The following is a 17,205-nucleotide window of genomic DNA, read 5'->3' as shown; positions in this document are numbered from 1 at the left end:
GTCATGTGACTTGGACTCGAGTCAGACTCGAGTCATGAATTTGATGACTTGCGACTCGACTTGGACTTGCATAACAATGACTTTGTCCCACCTCTGCTGACTGCCTGGTCGGTGCTGGCCAATGCAGAGGGAGGCCCACGTGATGGTGAAGAAGACCGCCTACCGTGAAGAAGACCGCGTCGTAGACATACGTCAAGGTCGGTGAACGGTCTACCTCCGACTGCCTCGCCAAAGGCGGGCGAAGATCTCGACACGATCCAGTCGCGAGCCGAGCAGAGAGGGGCCGGAGCGATGATGCACCGCCTTGACGGGACCACTGGACAAAGTGACCTAAGTGAAGGGGGAGTTTGTCGTCGATGCGAGCGCATGATGAGGTCGCAGCAGAGTGGGGATCCTGGCTAGTGATCCAGAAAAGGTCGTGGTGGTGGTGGTGGTCCAGTGGCTCTGCAGGCACAGTGCCTCCTGGTCTACGGAGTCAAATGCAGCCTCGATGTCAGGAAGTGCCAGCTCGACGAGAAGGCAAAGGGCAGGGAACTGCGTCGATAGTCGATCGCCCTTTGCGAACCCCTGGGTTGCCAAGTCGTGCCACGCCGCAAAATCATCTTTTGCAGCCAGGCAAGTAGGACGGAAGCAAAGTCCTATCCTGGAACCAACAGCGATATCGGGCGGTAGCCGAGATGCCCCCCCCCCCTTGTTAAAAAAAAACACACGCCAGTCGTTACATTAACCACCATGACGAGGTAGTTTATTTGGGGAACCACACGTGGGTATGTCTGTGACGCCGATAACACTTAGCTTCACCGTGTGCGCGCAACGCGACGCTTTCCAAGTCACACGTAAATTAATAACGCGCACAAACCGACAATTCCACATCAGGACACAAAGCACCATTGTTTAAACTTCATCGGGAGTCAACTGGGATGTTACAAAACCCAATAATTTTGTATTCTTGCCCCAGAAATATAATTGAATGCGGTCATTGTCAAGATGCAGCACACACTGGAATGTGTAATGTTAACATTTACAACCCTCAATGTATCCCAGGGTAATGTGGTGGGGGGGGGGAGGCAACGAGGTGGCCTGAACAAAACAGGAAACACGAATGCAAGATGCGAGTCGGGCTATAAAAACGTAACTACGCCGGGTACGAAGATGTCGAACGTGTTATATTGCTTGCTGAAGTCACCGGTTTACTTGCCCAGGTCACGTGCGAACCGAGTCGCCACCAACCTGCAACGAGCTCGGAGCGGCTGATAATTAAACTACTTGTTCACCCAAATATGTTTTGTCTTTACTTTTTTTTCCCTTCCACGACCACGGTTTAATCCGCAGAGCCGGGGTAACCCACCCACCCACACAGACAACGGAGAGTTAACCCGTGTGACGAAGCGGCGAGTTCCGGCAGACGAGTGAGAAGAATTTGAGGTTGGAGGTTGGGGGGTGGAAATTCGCCACGGAGTTCCGTGTCAAGCGGCCACCTCATGTGTCCACAGTTCTCTTGCACAGTGCCTTGAGTTAAAGCTCGAAGAAAGAAATCCTAAAGGAAGCGAGGTGAAGAATTACACTACGTAACACAATTCTTGTTCCTGGGTAGTGTTATTTCGTAATTGCCTATGCCTAAAAAGTATAGAAAATGGCTATTATTCCCCACAAATTCTGATTTTGTGACCAGGACAGTGATATTTTGAAATTTACCTATTTTCCAATGAGAAAATGGGCGAATGTGGGTCTTTTCGTTCACATAAAGTCAGAAAAAACAACATATGAATCAAAATTAACATGTATTTATACTAAAGTAATACAAAAATGACTACAACATATTTAGAAGTGAGTTGTTTTTCGAGATTTACGATTATACTGTAAATCACTTTCACGAATCAGCCCCCAAATGTAGTCTCCCATCATGTTCTCGTTATACTGTCCTTGGTAGTGGCGTTAAAAGCCCAGTATATCCTAGTGGAACTGCTCGCCTTGCTCCTCCGAGTACGCTCCCATGTTCTCCTTGAATTTATCAAGATGAGCATCAAGGATGTGGACTTTGAGTGACATCCTACAGCCCATTGTGCCGTAGTTTTCACCAGTCTCAACCAGCTCCACATAGTTTTCGACCTAGTGATTGCCCAGGAAGCCACGAACTACTGCGACAAAGCTGTTCCAAGCCGCTTTCTCCTTACTAGTGAGCTTCTTGGGGAATTTATTGCACTCCAGGATCTTCTTTATCTGTGGTCCGACGAAGACACCAGCTTTGACCTTTGCTCAGATGGCTTAGGGAAGAAGTCTTGAAGGTACTTGAAGGCTGCCGACTCCTTATCTACAGCTCTGACAAATTGTTTCATAAGGCCCAATTTGATGTGCAGTGGTGGCATCAGCACCTTCCGGAGGTCCACCAGTGGCTCCCACTTGACGTTGTTCCTCCCCAGAGAACTTGGTCCGCTGTGGCCAGTCCCGCCTGTGGTAGTGCGCCTTGGTGCCCCTGCTGTCCCAAAGGAATGCCACCATTTTGAAGTCTCCGATGACCTCCCAGCCGTACTCATCATAGTTCAAGGCGTCCAGCAAGGTCTTGATGCTGTTGTAATCCTCTTTGAGGTGCACCGAGCCAGGGGAAGAGACGGGTACTTGTTACCATTATGGACCAGCACGGCTTTGAGGCTCCTGGATGAGCTGTCAATGAAGAGGCGCCACTCATTCTGGTTACAGGCGATTCCCATTGCCTCGAACAGACAGGTCACATTGTGGCCGAATCAGAGCCCATATTGACGGGTGAAGAAGCTGCAAGGTGGTTGGCGACGCTTCCTCTGACCTGCGACTTGCACACTTTCATCCAACAAGTTCCACTGCTTGAGCCTAGATGTCAAAAGCTCGGTATTGGACTTGGTGAGACCAAGATTTCTGATCATGTCGTTGAGGTCTTTTTGGTAACATTTTTCATGGATATATTTTTTCAATAACATTGAAAATTGTAAAACATTTTAAAATAAAAAAAACTGTTACAATTTAAAAAATTATAACAAATTTTATAACGTAAAATTTCGAACAACAATTGTCCATCTTACCTGCCAGAGATTTTTTGCATTGCTCGCAGGTGAAATGAGCTGTCCAGGGTTTGTCTTGATCCCCGACAGGCATGCCGAAATATGCCTTGTAGGCCTCACACAGCATAGCAGATGCTTCCACAGAGTACTTTTTTGCTCTTGTCTTGATAAATTGGCACCAGACAGAGCAAAATGTATCTGCCAGATGCTTGCAGCCTCTTGATGCCATCTCAGAAAAATGCAGATATGTATCCACTTAGGCAGCTGGAACTAAACTGAACTGGTGGGCTTAATATATACTAGTATTTATATTAATGGAAAGTTCTAAAATGTTCGAAAAGTTACTCCAAGTTTACTCAGCACTCAATCTATCTGGAATGTTCTGGAAAATAGGTAAATTTTAAAATATCACTGTCCTGGTCACAAAAGAAAAGTTTGTGGGGAATAATAGCCATTTTTTCTACTTTTGAGGCATAAGCAATTAGGAAATAACACTACCCAGGAACAATATATATATAAATAATTGCTACACAGTGTTATAGAGCCTTAGCAAGGGTAAGGGCCAAACTTAAGATGGTTTGGGCACGAAAGAGGTGCAACTCGAAGGGCTATCGAGATGACACTGGGTGAGATAGAGAGAGAGGGTGAGATTGGAGGATGTGGTAGAATGCGATACGGGGGGGGGGAGTGGATGTGACGAGAGAAGAGCCACAGGATAGAAAACACAAGGAGAGAGAAAATCCCAACAGCCGCCCCAAAGCAAAATTGGGACCTTTGGCTTAGATGATGCTCAAATACAATTGTACGTCTAAAGATATTCCGCTCATCCAAAAGTTGTCTCGGCTGCTGCCCTACCTGCTCGCGATGTTCCCATTCTCCATCCTGGGTGTTTTCGACAGCGAGTGAGAGCTGCACCTCTATACACGATGCTAATAATGCAGCCAATTCACAGATTTGTTTTGTCCCTCCCAGTCCTATTTGTTACAAGTTGTTCCATCGGCGGCCCCGTCACCAGACAGACATTCCCATTCGGAACTCGCTTCGTGTCAGAACGACCCTCAGCAGACGTCACGCCTACTTCTGAAGTACCTTCGATTGCCTCATCCCACACGTCCTACATGGAGTGTGAAGGCGATAGAAACCTTCTCTATTTATGAACAAAACATGAGAATTTCTCCACAATTGACTGTCGCCTGATGAGGCTGCTTATAATGATTACTTGGCGAAACGTCACAGTAATCGAATTGTAAATGTTGTGGGTTTACTCTCCAACACACTGGCATGCTAAACTAGTAACTCATTATTTACGTAACAAATCTTACTAATTGGCTGTGTTGGGTGGTGGCGGGTTTAACGACGCATTTATATTTAAGCGATCTAACCCAAAAAAAAAAACTTTATTATAGATATTGGTCGCAAAAGTCTACTACATGCTAAACAGACACCACAGGGCTACTACCTCGGAGGCCCTGTGATCATATAATCGGCCTCTTACCAATTCGCTCCTTTGTGCCATGTAGAAAAATAAACAAAATTGTTTTTTTTTTACCAGGTAAAGCCCAACTGAGATATTTCGCTCGTTTTTAGAAGTGACCTGGCTATCGCAAACAATAGCTCAACGAAGTGGCAACATCACGTGGAAATGTATAGCAGCCAAATACTCTAAACGCATGTTGATCCTAAATGTGAAGGGAAAAATCGGACAGCCTGGAGAATATTCCATGCGACCACGGGGAGGACAATCAAGACTCCAAATATACAGAAGGCGTCATGGTCGGGGTCGAACCTACGACGTCCTGTATACCAGGCGAGGTAGTTAACATCTCGCCACCACGGCGCCCTGGGTGGTCCTTGCAAGGCAATCGCCCAAAAGTTTGAACTTTCAGAGCAGGAATATCCAAAATATGAGTAAAAAAGACATGTAATGTATTTTTTGTGTGTGTAGTCATTGGTGACCAGGCTTAGACCATACAATTACTAAACTAGAGACCCCAGTTAAATCAAGAGCGGCCAATACCCAGAATCAAACCCAGGGTCTTCGTGGTTTCCGGCTCAATGTGGAAACATTACGAGCCCCCTGAGCTCGCCGGCCACCTCTCGGTACAACCGATTCACGCCATACATTGGTGGCTATTTCATAGCAAACTCTCCCAGCAATGGAAGTGTGGAGTTAGGAGTACTCGGGCATAACTACGCTTCAAGGCCTGGTAAAGTCCACGTGCGAAGAGCACGCACACGTTTCTAATGGAAGACAAGCGATTAAAAATTGTGGCCTCTTGCTACAATTTGATACATTGCATTGCGTCAATTTCACATCTAAATAATGTTAGCAGCCACGGTCAATCCACTGCTGGATGAAGGCCTCCCCCAAGCTTTCGCCATCTCTCGCAGTCTTGCGACGCACAAATACATCTATCCACCCGTCCCATGCCGATGTCATCATTATGTTGAGGAGTGGAGTGCTGACGTCAGGTCACGCTCGCCTCGGGGGGAATGCCGTTAAGGTAAAGTGACGTCATGCCCCCGGGGTATTTGAGGAGAGACTCGTGACGTAGACGAGGTCTTCGCCGTGAGCCAGAGGAGTGAGCGTTAGGGGAGTAGGGGGCTCCGGCATAGAGGGTTGAGAGCCAGGCTAAAGGGGCTGCTTTACCCGGCTGGACGCGTTGGCTGAACCCTCGGTCAGTGCTGTGGGAAGAGCCCGATAGCCTGGTGGGGTGTAGGGAACTCCCAGTATCCTTCCCCTGGGGAGATTAGTTAAGAACTCTGTGTTAACCCCTTCCCCCGAGTTAGGCGCAAGCCCTTAAATAGGCTGGCTTCAGCGTCCTTCTTACCACACAACAACTACACCCTGGACTAATTCAATTGGAAAAATCGGCATCAGCAGTGGACACAATTAGTCATATTCTGTTTTGATTGCATAATGCCCTGATAAAAATTATCACCAGTAGAAGAAACAAAGAGGAAACTGTGGTTGTCGGGAGTTTAGATTTTCATAAAACGGGTTTAGAGAAGATGTAAAGGAGACATTGAATTGGCCGTGGCGTGCCGACTCAGCTGATTGCGTGCCAGCCATCATGTACGCATGTATGTACCATGTGTACACACGTATACACATGTGTGTACACATGGTACATACATGCGTACCATGTGTACACGCATGTGTGCACGGTTGTGTCTGGCAAAAACAACCCCCTACCTCCTCGTTGGTGCCGGACGGCAACGCTGTGGTGGGCAGTGCCGTGGGGGGAGGGCCAATTTAGATTGCCCATTCCCCTCGTGGCGTTTGTAACCACCACAGCGGCCAAATGGGGGCTCTGGACGGGTGCGAGGGGCTGGTAACCCCTCCACCTTCAATTAATTGCCACAAAACCACGACTGAAAAATGTAATTAATAAGCTTGTGCCGGAGACCCCGGGGGGACAGGCGTCTATGACATCTCCTAGCCAAACCCCATTTGGCAGAGCAAGGAGACTGAATCCTTACCCTCGGGGCTCCTCCAGAAACAAACAAAAAAACACTACGGGTGGTCACGTGGAATGTTCGAATGCTCACTGCGGAGGAGAGGCTGCCACTCCTCTGTCGGGAGCTGGACCGGTACCGTCTGGAACTCTGTGGTATTCAGGAGGTCCAGTGGACCGGTTCCGGCTCCTGCCACCATGAGGAGTGGAAAGTCCTCTACTCGGGGCAGGAGACTGCCAAACAACAGGGAGTGGTTTCTTCTGATCAAAAGAATGAAGGGGGCATGGGAGCATGGCGGTGAGGTGTGGGAAGCTGTAAGCCCCAGGCTACTTTGGGCTCACCTTCCCATCAACCAGAGGCGAGGAGTGGTGGTTGTGGTTACTTATGCCCCCACCGAAGACGAACATCCGTGGAGGGATGCAGGCAAGGCCGATGAGTCAGATGCCTTCTATGACCTCCTGTCACAGGTGCTAGCTAAAGTGGCCCCTCGGGATAGAGTCATCTTGTTGGGTGACTTCAAGGTCCAAGTTGGTCATGATGCTGGCACCTGGTCTGGAGTGATTGGAAGGCATGGGCCAGATCAGCTCAATAACAACGGCAGGAGGCTGCTAGATTTTTGTGCAGCCTATGGGCTTGTAATTACCAACACACTGTTCCGGCATCGGCGCATCCACACATCATGGATGCATGCCGGGTCTAAGCAAGAACATCTGCGGACTACATAGTGACGGAACAGTGGATGCGGACCCATGTCCTTGACACCAGGACCTACCGTGGAGCTGATCTGCTCACTGACCATCGACTTGTCATCTGTAAGATGCGCCTGCCATTCTTCCACTCCAGTGGTGGGTGTACACCCAGGATCCCATTCAAACCCATAGTGGCATGGTCTCAGCTAGCTGATGAAAGTTGCAAGCGAGAATTTCGTCCATCGCTTGCGGCTGGGGTTGGCATCGTCCACCGCTCCTGCTGATGTCGAGGGGAAATGGGCGAGGTTTAGGACTGCGGCTCATGCGGCTGCTTTAGGTACACGGTCCAGACCTCCCCAGAGACCCTTGGCTGATAGAGGTGTTCAGGCTGGCTGAGGAAAAGCGACAGGCCCACTCCCATCGGCTACAGCATCCCACGTTGGAGAATGAGGAGGCTTACCGCAGCCTTCGCTCAGAGGTTCAGAGAGCCGTGAGGCGCTGCAAGGATGGGTGGTGGTCGCGGGTTGCTGAGGAGATGGAGTCTGCCTCAATGGCCCGCGATCACAAATCACTCTTTAACTCCATCAAAAAGTAACCTGCAGCGCCATACCTATTACCATCATTAGGGGAAACAACAGTGATCCAATCTCCGACCCCCCAGGAACTGGTATGCAGATTTGCTGAGCATTTCTGTGAGGCATTTCTGTGAGGTCCTGGGGGAGGGGAAATCCCTCATCCTGGAAAACGTGGGACAAAGTGGGGATAACCCTGCTGAGGCTGCGGTGCCTCAAATATTGGAAGAAGTCACCCACTGTGAGTGGCTGACTGAAGTGCCATCTGTTGAGGAAGTACTGAAAGCAATCCGGTGTCTGAGATCAGGAAAGGCACCGGGCAGAGATGATCTCTAAAGTGAAATGCTGAGGGAGGGTGGCGTTTGTGCACAGACAGCCCTACATGACATCATAACAACAGTCTGGACCACTGGACGGGTTCCGCAGGATTGGAAGGATGCCCTGGTGGTCCCCCTCTTTAAGAAGGGGGACCGCACAGACTGTAACAACTACAGGGGCATCTCACTCCTCAGTGTGCCGGGAAAGGTCCTGGAAAGGATTATTCAACATCGCCTTGTTAGGCACACTGAGGAGAGGCTTGCGGAGCCCCAATGCGGTTTCATGAAAGGGCGGTCCTGCACAGATGCCATATTTTCTGTCCGTCTGCTACAGCAGAGGTGTAGGGAATTCCAACAAGACCTACATCTCTGCTTTATTGACCTGGTCAAGGCCTATGATACCATCAGTAGGCCTAGGCCTGGGTTGTTCTTCGTGCTTTCGGAGTCCCTGACCCTCTGATCATGATCATTAAGGACCTTCATGATGGTGAGCGGGCCTGGGTAAAACTACGTGGCGAGGAGTCGGAGCCATTCCCTGTACACTTTGGGGTTCGTGAAGCCTTCAATAACTGTACCGGAGGAATTTACATCTGGTAAAGATGCAATGGGAGGCTGATCGATGCCTGGGTGCGGTCAAGGGATGGCTCTCTATTGCTCAACCATGTTATGTATGCGATGATCTGGTAATTGCTGCTCACTCAGAGGAGGAGTTCGAGGCACTGCTGCTGAACCTGGAGCTTGCCACTAAGAAGTAGGGCCTTACCATCAGCCCCACCAAAACTAAGCTCCTGCCTGGGTATTTTGTACCATCGGACACTCCACCCCCACAACTCCCAATTGGTGATGGGGCAGTTGTGGAGAGAGTGGAGAGTTTCCCATACCTGGGCAGTGTGCTCATGACCAGCTCCGGTTTGACAGCAAAGGTCTCACTCCGAATCAATCGAGCGGCATTATTTTTTCATCGGTTGCGTAACGCTGTGTGGAAGCTACCTGGTCTGTCGCTCCGCACGAAGCTTCAGGTCTTCTCGGTCACAGTCATTCCCTCCCTTCTCAACGCTTGCGAAACGTGGACCTGCGTCTGCCCCGTGACCTCGTGCCAGCGGGCGTTCGACACTTCACGGCGGTTGTTGTTGTTGTATACGCCGCGTGTAAACGTCGTGCTGGGTCACGCCGATATTAGACGGGCGAACACGGGGACCGCGGCCAAGATAAATAATTAAAGAGGACGGCTGTAATGGAGACAGAAAAAGGGAGAAGACCCGAGGATTGGAGGAAACCGAAGGAGATGTGTTCAGCGGGAAATAAGGAGTGGAGAGAGACTGGTGGAAGGTTCCAGAAGTGGGGGAGAGAGAGGAGAGAGAGAGGGGTCTGGGTCAGGAGCACGAGGCTCCTGGATAAGAAAAGTGGCTGAAGGAGTTTCCTTCGAGTGCGGGTTATTGAGTGCCCATTATTGCGTCACTGACTGCGGGTTACCGAGGGTGCATTACTGGAACTGTTACCCGCACGACTTTTGTGGACTCCCTTTCGCATGTACTGCCATTCACCGTAACTCGACATCATTGGCCCACTATCTTACAAATCGTTATTCCTTCGATCATACGCATATGCTTTACGTGGGCGTATGGTACGTGCTTGCCTGCGTGTGTGTGTGTATGTAGATACCCTGTCTTTATATGTACACGTGACCTGGCATTGCTAATATCCTTACGCCGAGTCGTAATGATTTTGGGCACCGGTTCAATTTTGGCAACTTGGGGCCACAGCACCAACGTACACCGAGCCCCCATGCTATTGCCAGTGATGTCCCAGAGTTTGTGGTAATGCCTATTAAAAAAGAAATACACTTATCTCTAACCTGTAAGAGGCATATCATCATTATTATTAAATAAATATGAGTTAATAAATAATTTGTAAAATATATTTCTTTAGAAAAAAATAAAACAAAAACATTAATATTAAAATATAGATTCAATATTAAAATTATACAAAGCAAATAAATTATATATTTTTGTGTTACAAAAATTCAACTTTAAAAAATATACAGTCCAGTATATCTGGTGTATATATATACCAGGGGTGTTATGTGTATTCTGAGCCACGGAATGTTTCAGCTATTTCTGTTAATATCAACATTCTGCAGGCAGGCGTAACGGGAAGGGTTAGCACTATAAACGCAGCAGTGTCACAAAACCCTCAAGGGGCGTGGGAAACGCGTCGTTGAAATTCCTAATATCATGAAATGCAACCTAGAATCTGTGACAGTGTAGGGCGACCCAGAATCTGTGAGTGATGGACAACCCAGAATCTGTGACAGCGATGGGCAACCCAGAATCTGTGACAGTGATGGGCCACCCAGAATCTGTGACAGCGATGGGTGACCCAGAATCTGTGACAGTGATGGACAACCCAGAATCTGTGACAGTGATGGACAACCCAGAATCTGTGACAGTGATGGGTGACCCAGAATCTGTGACAGTGATGGGCGACCCAGAATCTGTGACAGTGATGGGCGACCCAGAATCTGTGACAGTGATGGACGACCCAGAATCTGTGACAGTGATGGACAACCCAGAATCTGTGACAGTGATGGACAACCCAGAATCTGTGACAGTGATGGGCGACCCAGAATCTGTGACAGTGATGGGCGACCCAGAATCTGTGACAGTGATGGACAACCCAGAATCTGTGACAGTGATGGGCGACCAAGAATCTGTGACAGTGATGGGCGACCCAGAATCTGTGACAGTGATGGGCGACCCAGAATCTGTGACAGTAAAGGGCGACCCAGAATCTGACAGTGATGGGCGACCCAGACTATAGTCAGTGGTCCACGTGAGCGGCCCCTCCTTCACCTCAGAGGGCCGCAAGCTTGACATCGTGCTTGTGCACTAATCATGACCCCACGCATAGCCCGAGAGACACACTGAGATCAGGCCACCGTGAGGAGCTCCTCAGGATGCAGGTTGTCCACCACTGATGTACGAGCTTATTGGCCACGCAACTCACTAATGCATTGTAATGCATTGTGGGTATTATGTAAAAAAACGATGAGACGTGGCTTTTCTGCATCACGGAATAATGATGTTAGATTTTAGTCCATCGGCCTATCAGGGTTCATGTACCAGGGTTTTCCAGCAGTATTTGTCTATGCAGGCAAACTCTGGACAGGCTTCCAGCAGAGTTAGGCCTGTTGCTGCTCGTTTTCCCGACTCTACTAATTACACTTAATCCGCAAGAGCTGTAATATAGACCGCACTAAGTAAAAAAACCCAATCCGACAATGAGTTTGTTTGGGCAGTCACTGGTGACCGGGTTGAGACGTGAAAACCTGGTTTGATTATAGGTCGGCTAAAACTCACGGTGGAACCCAAGATCTCAGCATTGCCAGACGCTGCTCCGACGCCGTTATCAACCCCCATGGCCAACTGGCTACTTCCCCGTGGGGGTTGCCACCTCTCCCAGTTTACCAGAATCGTCCTCTCAGATAGCTATCCTGGGAAATCTATCAAGCCTTCCCAGGGCATTAAAACCCTCCTCTTTTTTGCCAGCCGCATAATAATACACCACCCAAGACGATGTGTCTACTGGTGGACCTCCCCACATCTGGTATCGTGAGATATTCCTCCTCTCGCGGTATGTCCTAGTCGTTTGGTACCTTGAGGAGGTGGCAACCCCCACTTCCCCGGGCTGCCGTGAAGTTCGGCACCCCTGGTTTACACGTACGTATGTACACGGATGTTGAACTCCTTTCGCACCGCGCAGAGCCAACCGTGCTAATCGGAGGCACACGGCGCGATCCCGCCAGCGCGCGATCCCGGCGGGGCTGGCGCGCCGGCGTTCGGCTCAGGGCAGCGCGCGCTGCGCCGGCGAGGAGACCACCGCATTCCTCTCGGCCGCCAGCTCGCGCTCGTACAGCAGCAGCTGCCCCATGAAGCTGAGGTTGGGTGCGACGGCGGCGCGCCGGGCGCGCACGAAGGCGTAGGCGTCCGACGCGCCCAAACCGCGGAGGCGCATCACGTAGGCGATGGCGACGGTCGGCGAGCGCGACACGCCCGCCTGGCAGTGCAGCAGCACGCTGCAGCCGCAGCGGCGCGCCTCCTCTGCCGGGGGGGTGGGAAGGGGGGGGGGAGGAGGAGACGAGCGGCGTGAGGAGACGACAACGGCGGCGGCGAATGGATGGGAGAGCGCGGAAGTAAAAGCAGGCGATGTGGAAAGGGAGAATGGAACGAGAAGACGAAGTAGGAGGAGGTGATTGGAGAAGAACAGGGGATATAGGCTACGAGAAGAGGAATAACTGTATCGGAATAAGAACAAGAACACCGCAGGAGGAACGGGGGAAAGGGAGGTGAGAAGGAAAATGAGACCTGGGAGGAAATTGGTGGAGGGATAGGAGAGCAGGAAATGATGAATCGGAGAAAAAAGGTAAATAGATCCAGAGAAGAGTTGGAGCAAATTAATGAGAAAAATAGAAACGAAAACAAAGCAGCTAAAGATAAACAGACGACTAAGAATATAAGAAGCAAATCAACAAAGAACAACAGAAGAATAGCAATAAGATGGCATAAGTACAGAAGAATAAACTAAACAATTTTTTTATTTACCAGGTAAGGCCCACTGAGCTATATACTGTTGCTCTTGTTCAGAAGCGACCTGGCCACAAATGGTAGCCCAACAAAGTGGCTTATTGCGTGGAAATCCATAGCAGCCAACATAAGAACAAACGGGGAATTGTAGCGGGAGCAACGGAGAGAGCAAGAGAATAATAAAACAGAACGAACCGGACAGGAGCTAATGGGAAAGCCAACGAGCCGGAGAATGCGAGTCGAGGCAAAATAACCGCGACTCTCCCTCACGGCGCGACCGCTCACGCCTCCCCTCCCCTCTCACCTATGAGCAAGAAGGCCGGACGGAAGTATTGGCGCAGGTCCTGGCCGTGCGTGTCGCTCGCCGGCAGGCGGCGGTACGCGATGCCGCCGGCGCCCGCGTGGTAGTGCGGCACGTGCGCCGTCACGTTGAGCACCAGCCCCACGTTGAGGCGGCGCAGGGTCGGGAGGTCGCGCGCCGCCCGCTCCCCACCCACGAACAGGTACGGCAGGAGCCGGGACGCGTCGCTGCTCTCCTGCGAAACTTCGCCGCCGACGGCTCCAGCCGCCGCCAAAAACCCCTGGCTCCGTGCGGTGGTGGCGGTGGAGGAGGTGGCGCCGCTACGCTCGTCCGGCGGTGCGGATGATCGCAGGAGTGCGCCGGCTCGACCGTTGACGTGCGCGTCAAATGGCGACGTCGCCTCGGAGACATCTTCCACCCCGTGGTGTTCGCAGAGAGACTCGTGCAGCGCCCGAAAGTCGCTCAGCCCGCCTTGATTGTCAGTGGCAGAAACGGGGGAGGGCAGGGTGGGGGTAGAATGACAGAGAACATCAGGGTGGTGATGATGGTGGTGATGATGAGTGGTTGATGGTTAGAGGTAAAACTAGACCGCCAAGATCTCCAGTGTGTTTTCGGTTTGTGCTGCGTTGTTGTTCGACGTGCTGGCAGCTTCTTCAGCAACTAAATTTCGAGTTAATGAAGCAACATGTTGGACATCACGGCGAGCGGCATGCTGTAAGGCCCGTGAAAACTATGCAACACAACAGCGAAAACCTACACGGGAAGGATAGAGCAGCAAGTGACTATACAATAGTGTGTGGTTGAACGGACTTATAATCCAGCGCTTTGGAGATAACAGGTGCTGAATCAATGCAATGCGAGGTGACAAAGATACGGCAGTACAGAAAGTAGGTTCAATAATCAATTTTCAGACAAATGCGTGTTATCCCCTTGTACGTGTGAGATTTCCCCATGCAACTTGGTGAACACAAAATATATTGTCTACACATGGATTCTGTAATGCATTTGAATATGAGTTTGTCCTCAGAAGTAAGATGACCCCTTCCAGTTGATTGGTGACTGGGCTGACGATCTCAGCCCGGCCACAAATGAGACCCCCCCAGTTTAACCGCAGACGCCTGTCTGGATTCGAACCTAACTCCTCAGCCATGCCAGCTCAGCGTTGTGAGCCCTGAACCATCCAGCCAACTCAAGATTCGAACATGACATCCTCAAAGTGCGAGCCGATAGCTCACTCTACCAACGATGCCACTCGTTCGGACATTAACTATTTTAATTATTTTAGTTTGACCAGCTAAGGCCCACTGAGCTATGTAGCTCTTTTTCAGAAACAACCTGACCATGAATGATAGCTTAACGAAGTGGAAATTGATTGCAGCCAAATACTGTGCTCTCAATGCATGTTTCTAAATGTGGGGGGAAAATCCGGAGAACCCAAAGAAAAATCCACACGACCTAGGGAAGAACACGTAAACTCCAAATATACAGCAGGTGATAGGGGTTTCCTCCTTTTTTCTGACAACAAAACTGAAACCACAATACTTTCAGTCAAAATGCAAACAAAAAACCACACCAAGGGACGGCTATCTTAAAGAAAGCCGTCCCTTGGTGTGGACCAATCAGTTTCAAGACAATGCATATATTATCAGTGTGTTTTTTGTTTGCATTTTGACTGCAAGTATTGTGGTTAATGCAGACATGAATCCTTGTAAAAAGGTTTCAGTTTTGTTGCCAGAAAATAGGGGGAAAACCCTATTATTATATTTTGGTACTGGCAAAGGAGGTCTAATGATATACAGCAGGCGTCAGGGTCGGGATCGAACCCACGACCTCCTGTATACCAGGCGAGGTATTTAACAACTCGCCACCATCGATCATCGACTGACGGATGATCAGGGGGAGCGAACGCCCTCCGTCGCAACCCTCGTCCGTCGATCGATGCTGCGCGTACCTCTAAGCACAAGCGGGTCGGCCCCCTCCCTCCGCAGGCTCTCCAGCACCAGCTTGAGTGCCGCTGCGGGGTCTCCCGAGCTGCCGTCGTAGAGCACCATGTCCCGGCGGGGCGGCCCCGCCGCCGCCACCGCCGCCGCCGCCGGCGCCGACGTCGACGAAGCCTGCGCCAATCCTCCCGCCGCGTCCCCCGTGGCGCCAGCCGGACCGTCCGCCGTCGCCGCGGCAGCGGGACACACGAGCTGGGTGACGCGCAGCTTGCCCTGCGCCAGGCGCCGGCGGGAGAGGCGGTCGGAGCAGTTGACGTGCAGCGCGCCGCGGATGTGCGAGCGCGTGTACTCGCCGAACGGGCGGCAGTCGAGCAGCATGGGAGGCGGGGGCTCGGAGCAGCGCAGGCGCTCTGCCAGCTCGTGCGGCCAGATCGGGACGTAGTCGCACGCCGCGCCGCCGCCACTCGTAGCGATGCCACCTCCACCACCGGCACCAGTAGCTGTAGCGGCAGCAGCTGCGACACCGGCCGGGCCACCACCTCTCTCCTCCCTTGTCTTCTCGGCGTTGGCTGCGGCTGCTGCTGCTGCCGCCGCCGGTGCTTTTGACGACTTGGACGATTTGGCCAATTTCGATTTGGCCGACTTGGAGGATTTTGACGTCGCTCCAGACACTGCTACAGTGGAGCTGGTGTTGGGAGGCAAGCGAGTGTCGCTGCTGGGCATGGCGCTCGTCAGTCGGGCGCTGGCCGGGTGTGGAGGCGACAGCGGCGGCGGCGACGACGGCGTAAGGTAGAATGGCCAGCAGGGGTGTGAAAGCTCGGGTGGCTGTGCGGGGTGGTGGGGCTGTGCGGGGTGGTGGGGCTGTGCGGGGTGGTGGGGCTGTGCGGGAGGAGTGGGCATGGACTTGCGGAGGAGCAGCGCAGGAGGCATGTGAGGACGTCGGTGGAGCCTAGGACACACAAAGATCCATCCGTGTAACCTCCACAGACTGTTGGGTTAAGTGCTGTAAGCAAGCTCCTATTAAGGCCGGAATGGCACACAAGGTGAGTGGTGTGGTCAACACCATGCCTGGACTGCATTTGTCTACCTTCTTCTGATGTTTACACACCGCACCAGGTGCTAATTTAAGGCCGAGTTGACCTATGGGAGACCCAGGACTGGCTCACTTATTCGCCACTTATGTTTGCCATGGCCAGAAATCAAACTCGGGTCGCTGGGTTCGTAGCGCAGTGCAGCAACCACATGAATATTCATGCACGTTCGTGGCACGTAACCAACCAGTCACAACATTTGTGGAATCATTTTTGTTCATCACAATTGATAAATATTGTAGAAATTTGAAGGCACTTGGTGCTAAATTGATCTTAGATATTTCCTAACCACTCCCTGGTTTTGTGTTGCACGCGGTGAAACAAACGCAATAAACAACAAAGGACAGCTCACAAGTGCGCCTGCTGTCACAAACCTTAAAGCACGGGGCACACACAATAACGCCGTCATTCACCGAGGGCATCTTGGATATTCGCCATTGTGAAGTTACTCTCGAAGCATCCCACCGGCTCGCTCGCCGAGCTCGATGCGAGCGCGTAGAGTTTAACATCCCCGACAACACCCGCTTGTCGCAAGAAGGCGACACAATCAGACGTGCGCCAGCGCGAGTTCGCCGCGTCCTGAATTATCGACGAGAAATTGCAATGCCGCGGCCATTAAATTGAGGAAGTCGCCCTCCAAAATGTTTTTTGCCATATTACTCACGTCAACTTGACCATAGTTTCCCCTACAAAGGGTGACAAGTGCACAGAGTGGAACAACGTGGAAGTCCAGAATAAACACCACATTCGAGAGGCAAACATTGCACGTCCTGGCTCTGACATTCCTCCTTGGAGACGTAGGTTGTAATCATCAACCGCATCTGAACATCAACAGGCTGATGTGCATCTCGACTTCAGAAATGTGAAATTAAAGACGTGCCACAGTAGCGCGATTGTGGCCATGCAGCCCAAACTATGGACCACACAGTAAACCCATTGTAGCCTGCACTCCTTCAATGGAGGACCAACAGCAAAACGAAAACTCTCTCTCTCTCCTGAAGCCCTCTCAGCGTGGCCAGCAGCAGACCCTCAACACCTGGTATACAGGAGGTCGTGGGTTCGATCCCAACCCTGGTGCCTGTATATTTGGAGTTTGCATGTTCTCCCCATGGTCACGTGGATTTTTCTTCAGGTCCTCCAGTTTTCCCCTCCATATTTAGAAACATGCGTGTAGAGTATTCCGCCGCTATAAATTTCCACATAAGCCACTTCGTTGAGCTA

General features: G+C 51.1%; 1 protein-coding gene across 1 annotated transcript; it reads right to left on the bottom strand.

Moving 5' to 3' along the window:
• Positions 1–718: 718 nt before the first annotated feature.
• On the bottom strand, positions 719–15,740 carry LOC144728749 (dual specificity protein phosphatase 10-like). Its single transcript, XM_078608357.1, has 3 exons — positions 14,905–15,740; positions 12,957–13,424; positions 719–12,169 (listed from the first exon to the last, which is right to left on the bottom strand). Exons 1-3 carry the CDS (start codon positions 15,614–15,616, stop codon positions 11,913–11,915), a joined length of 1,437 nt encoding a protein of 478 aa, XP_078464483.1. The 5' UTR covers positions 15,617–15,740; the 3' UTR covers positions 719–11,912.
• Positions 15,741–17,205: the final 1,465 nt, after the last annotated feature.

Source organism: Lampetra planeri, chromosome 30 (genome assembly GCF_965212315.1).
Source record: "Lampetra planeri chromosome 30, kcLamPlan1.2.h2, whole genome shotgun sequence".
NCBI classification, from domain to species: Eukaryota; Metazoa; Chordata; class Hyperoartia; order Petromyzontiformes; family Petromyzontidae; genus Lampetra; species Lampetra planeri.
This window is presented reverse-complemented; position numbering and strand designations above follow the sequence as displayed.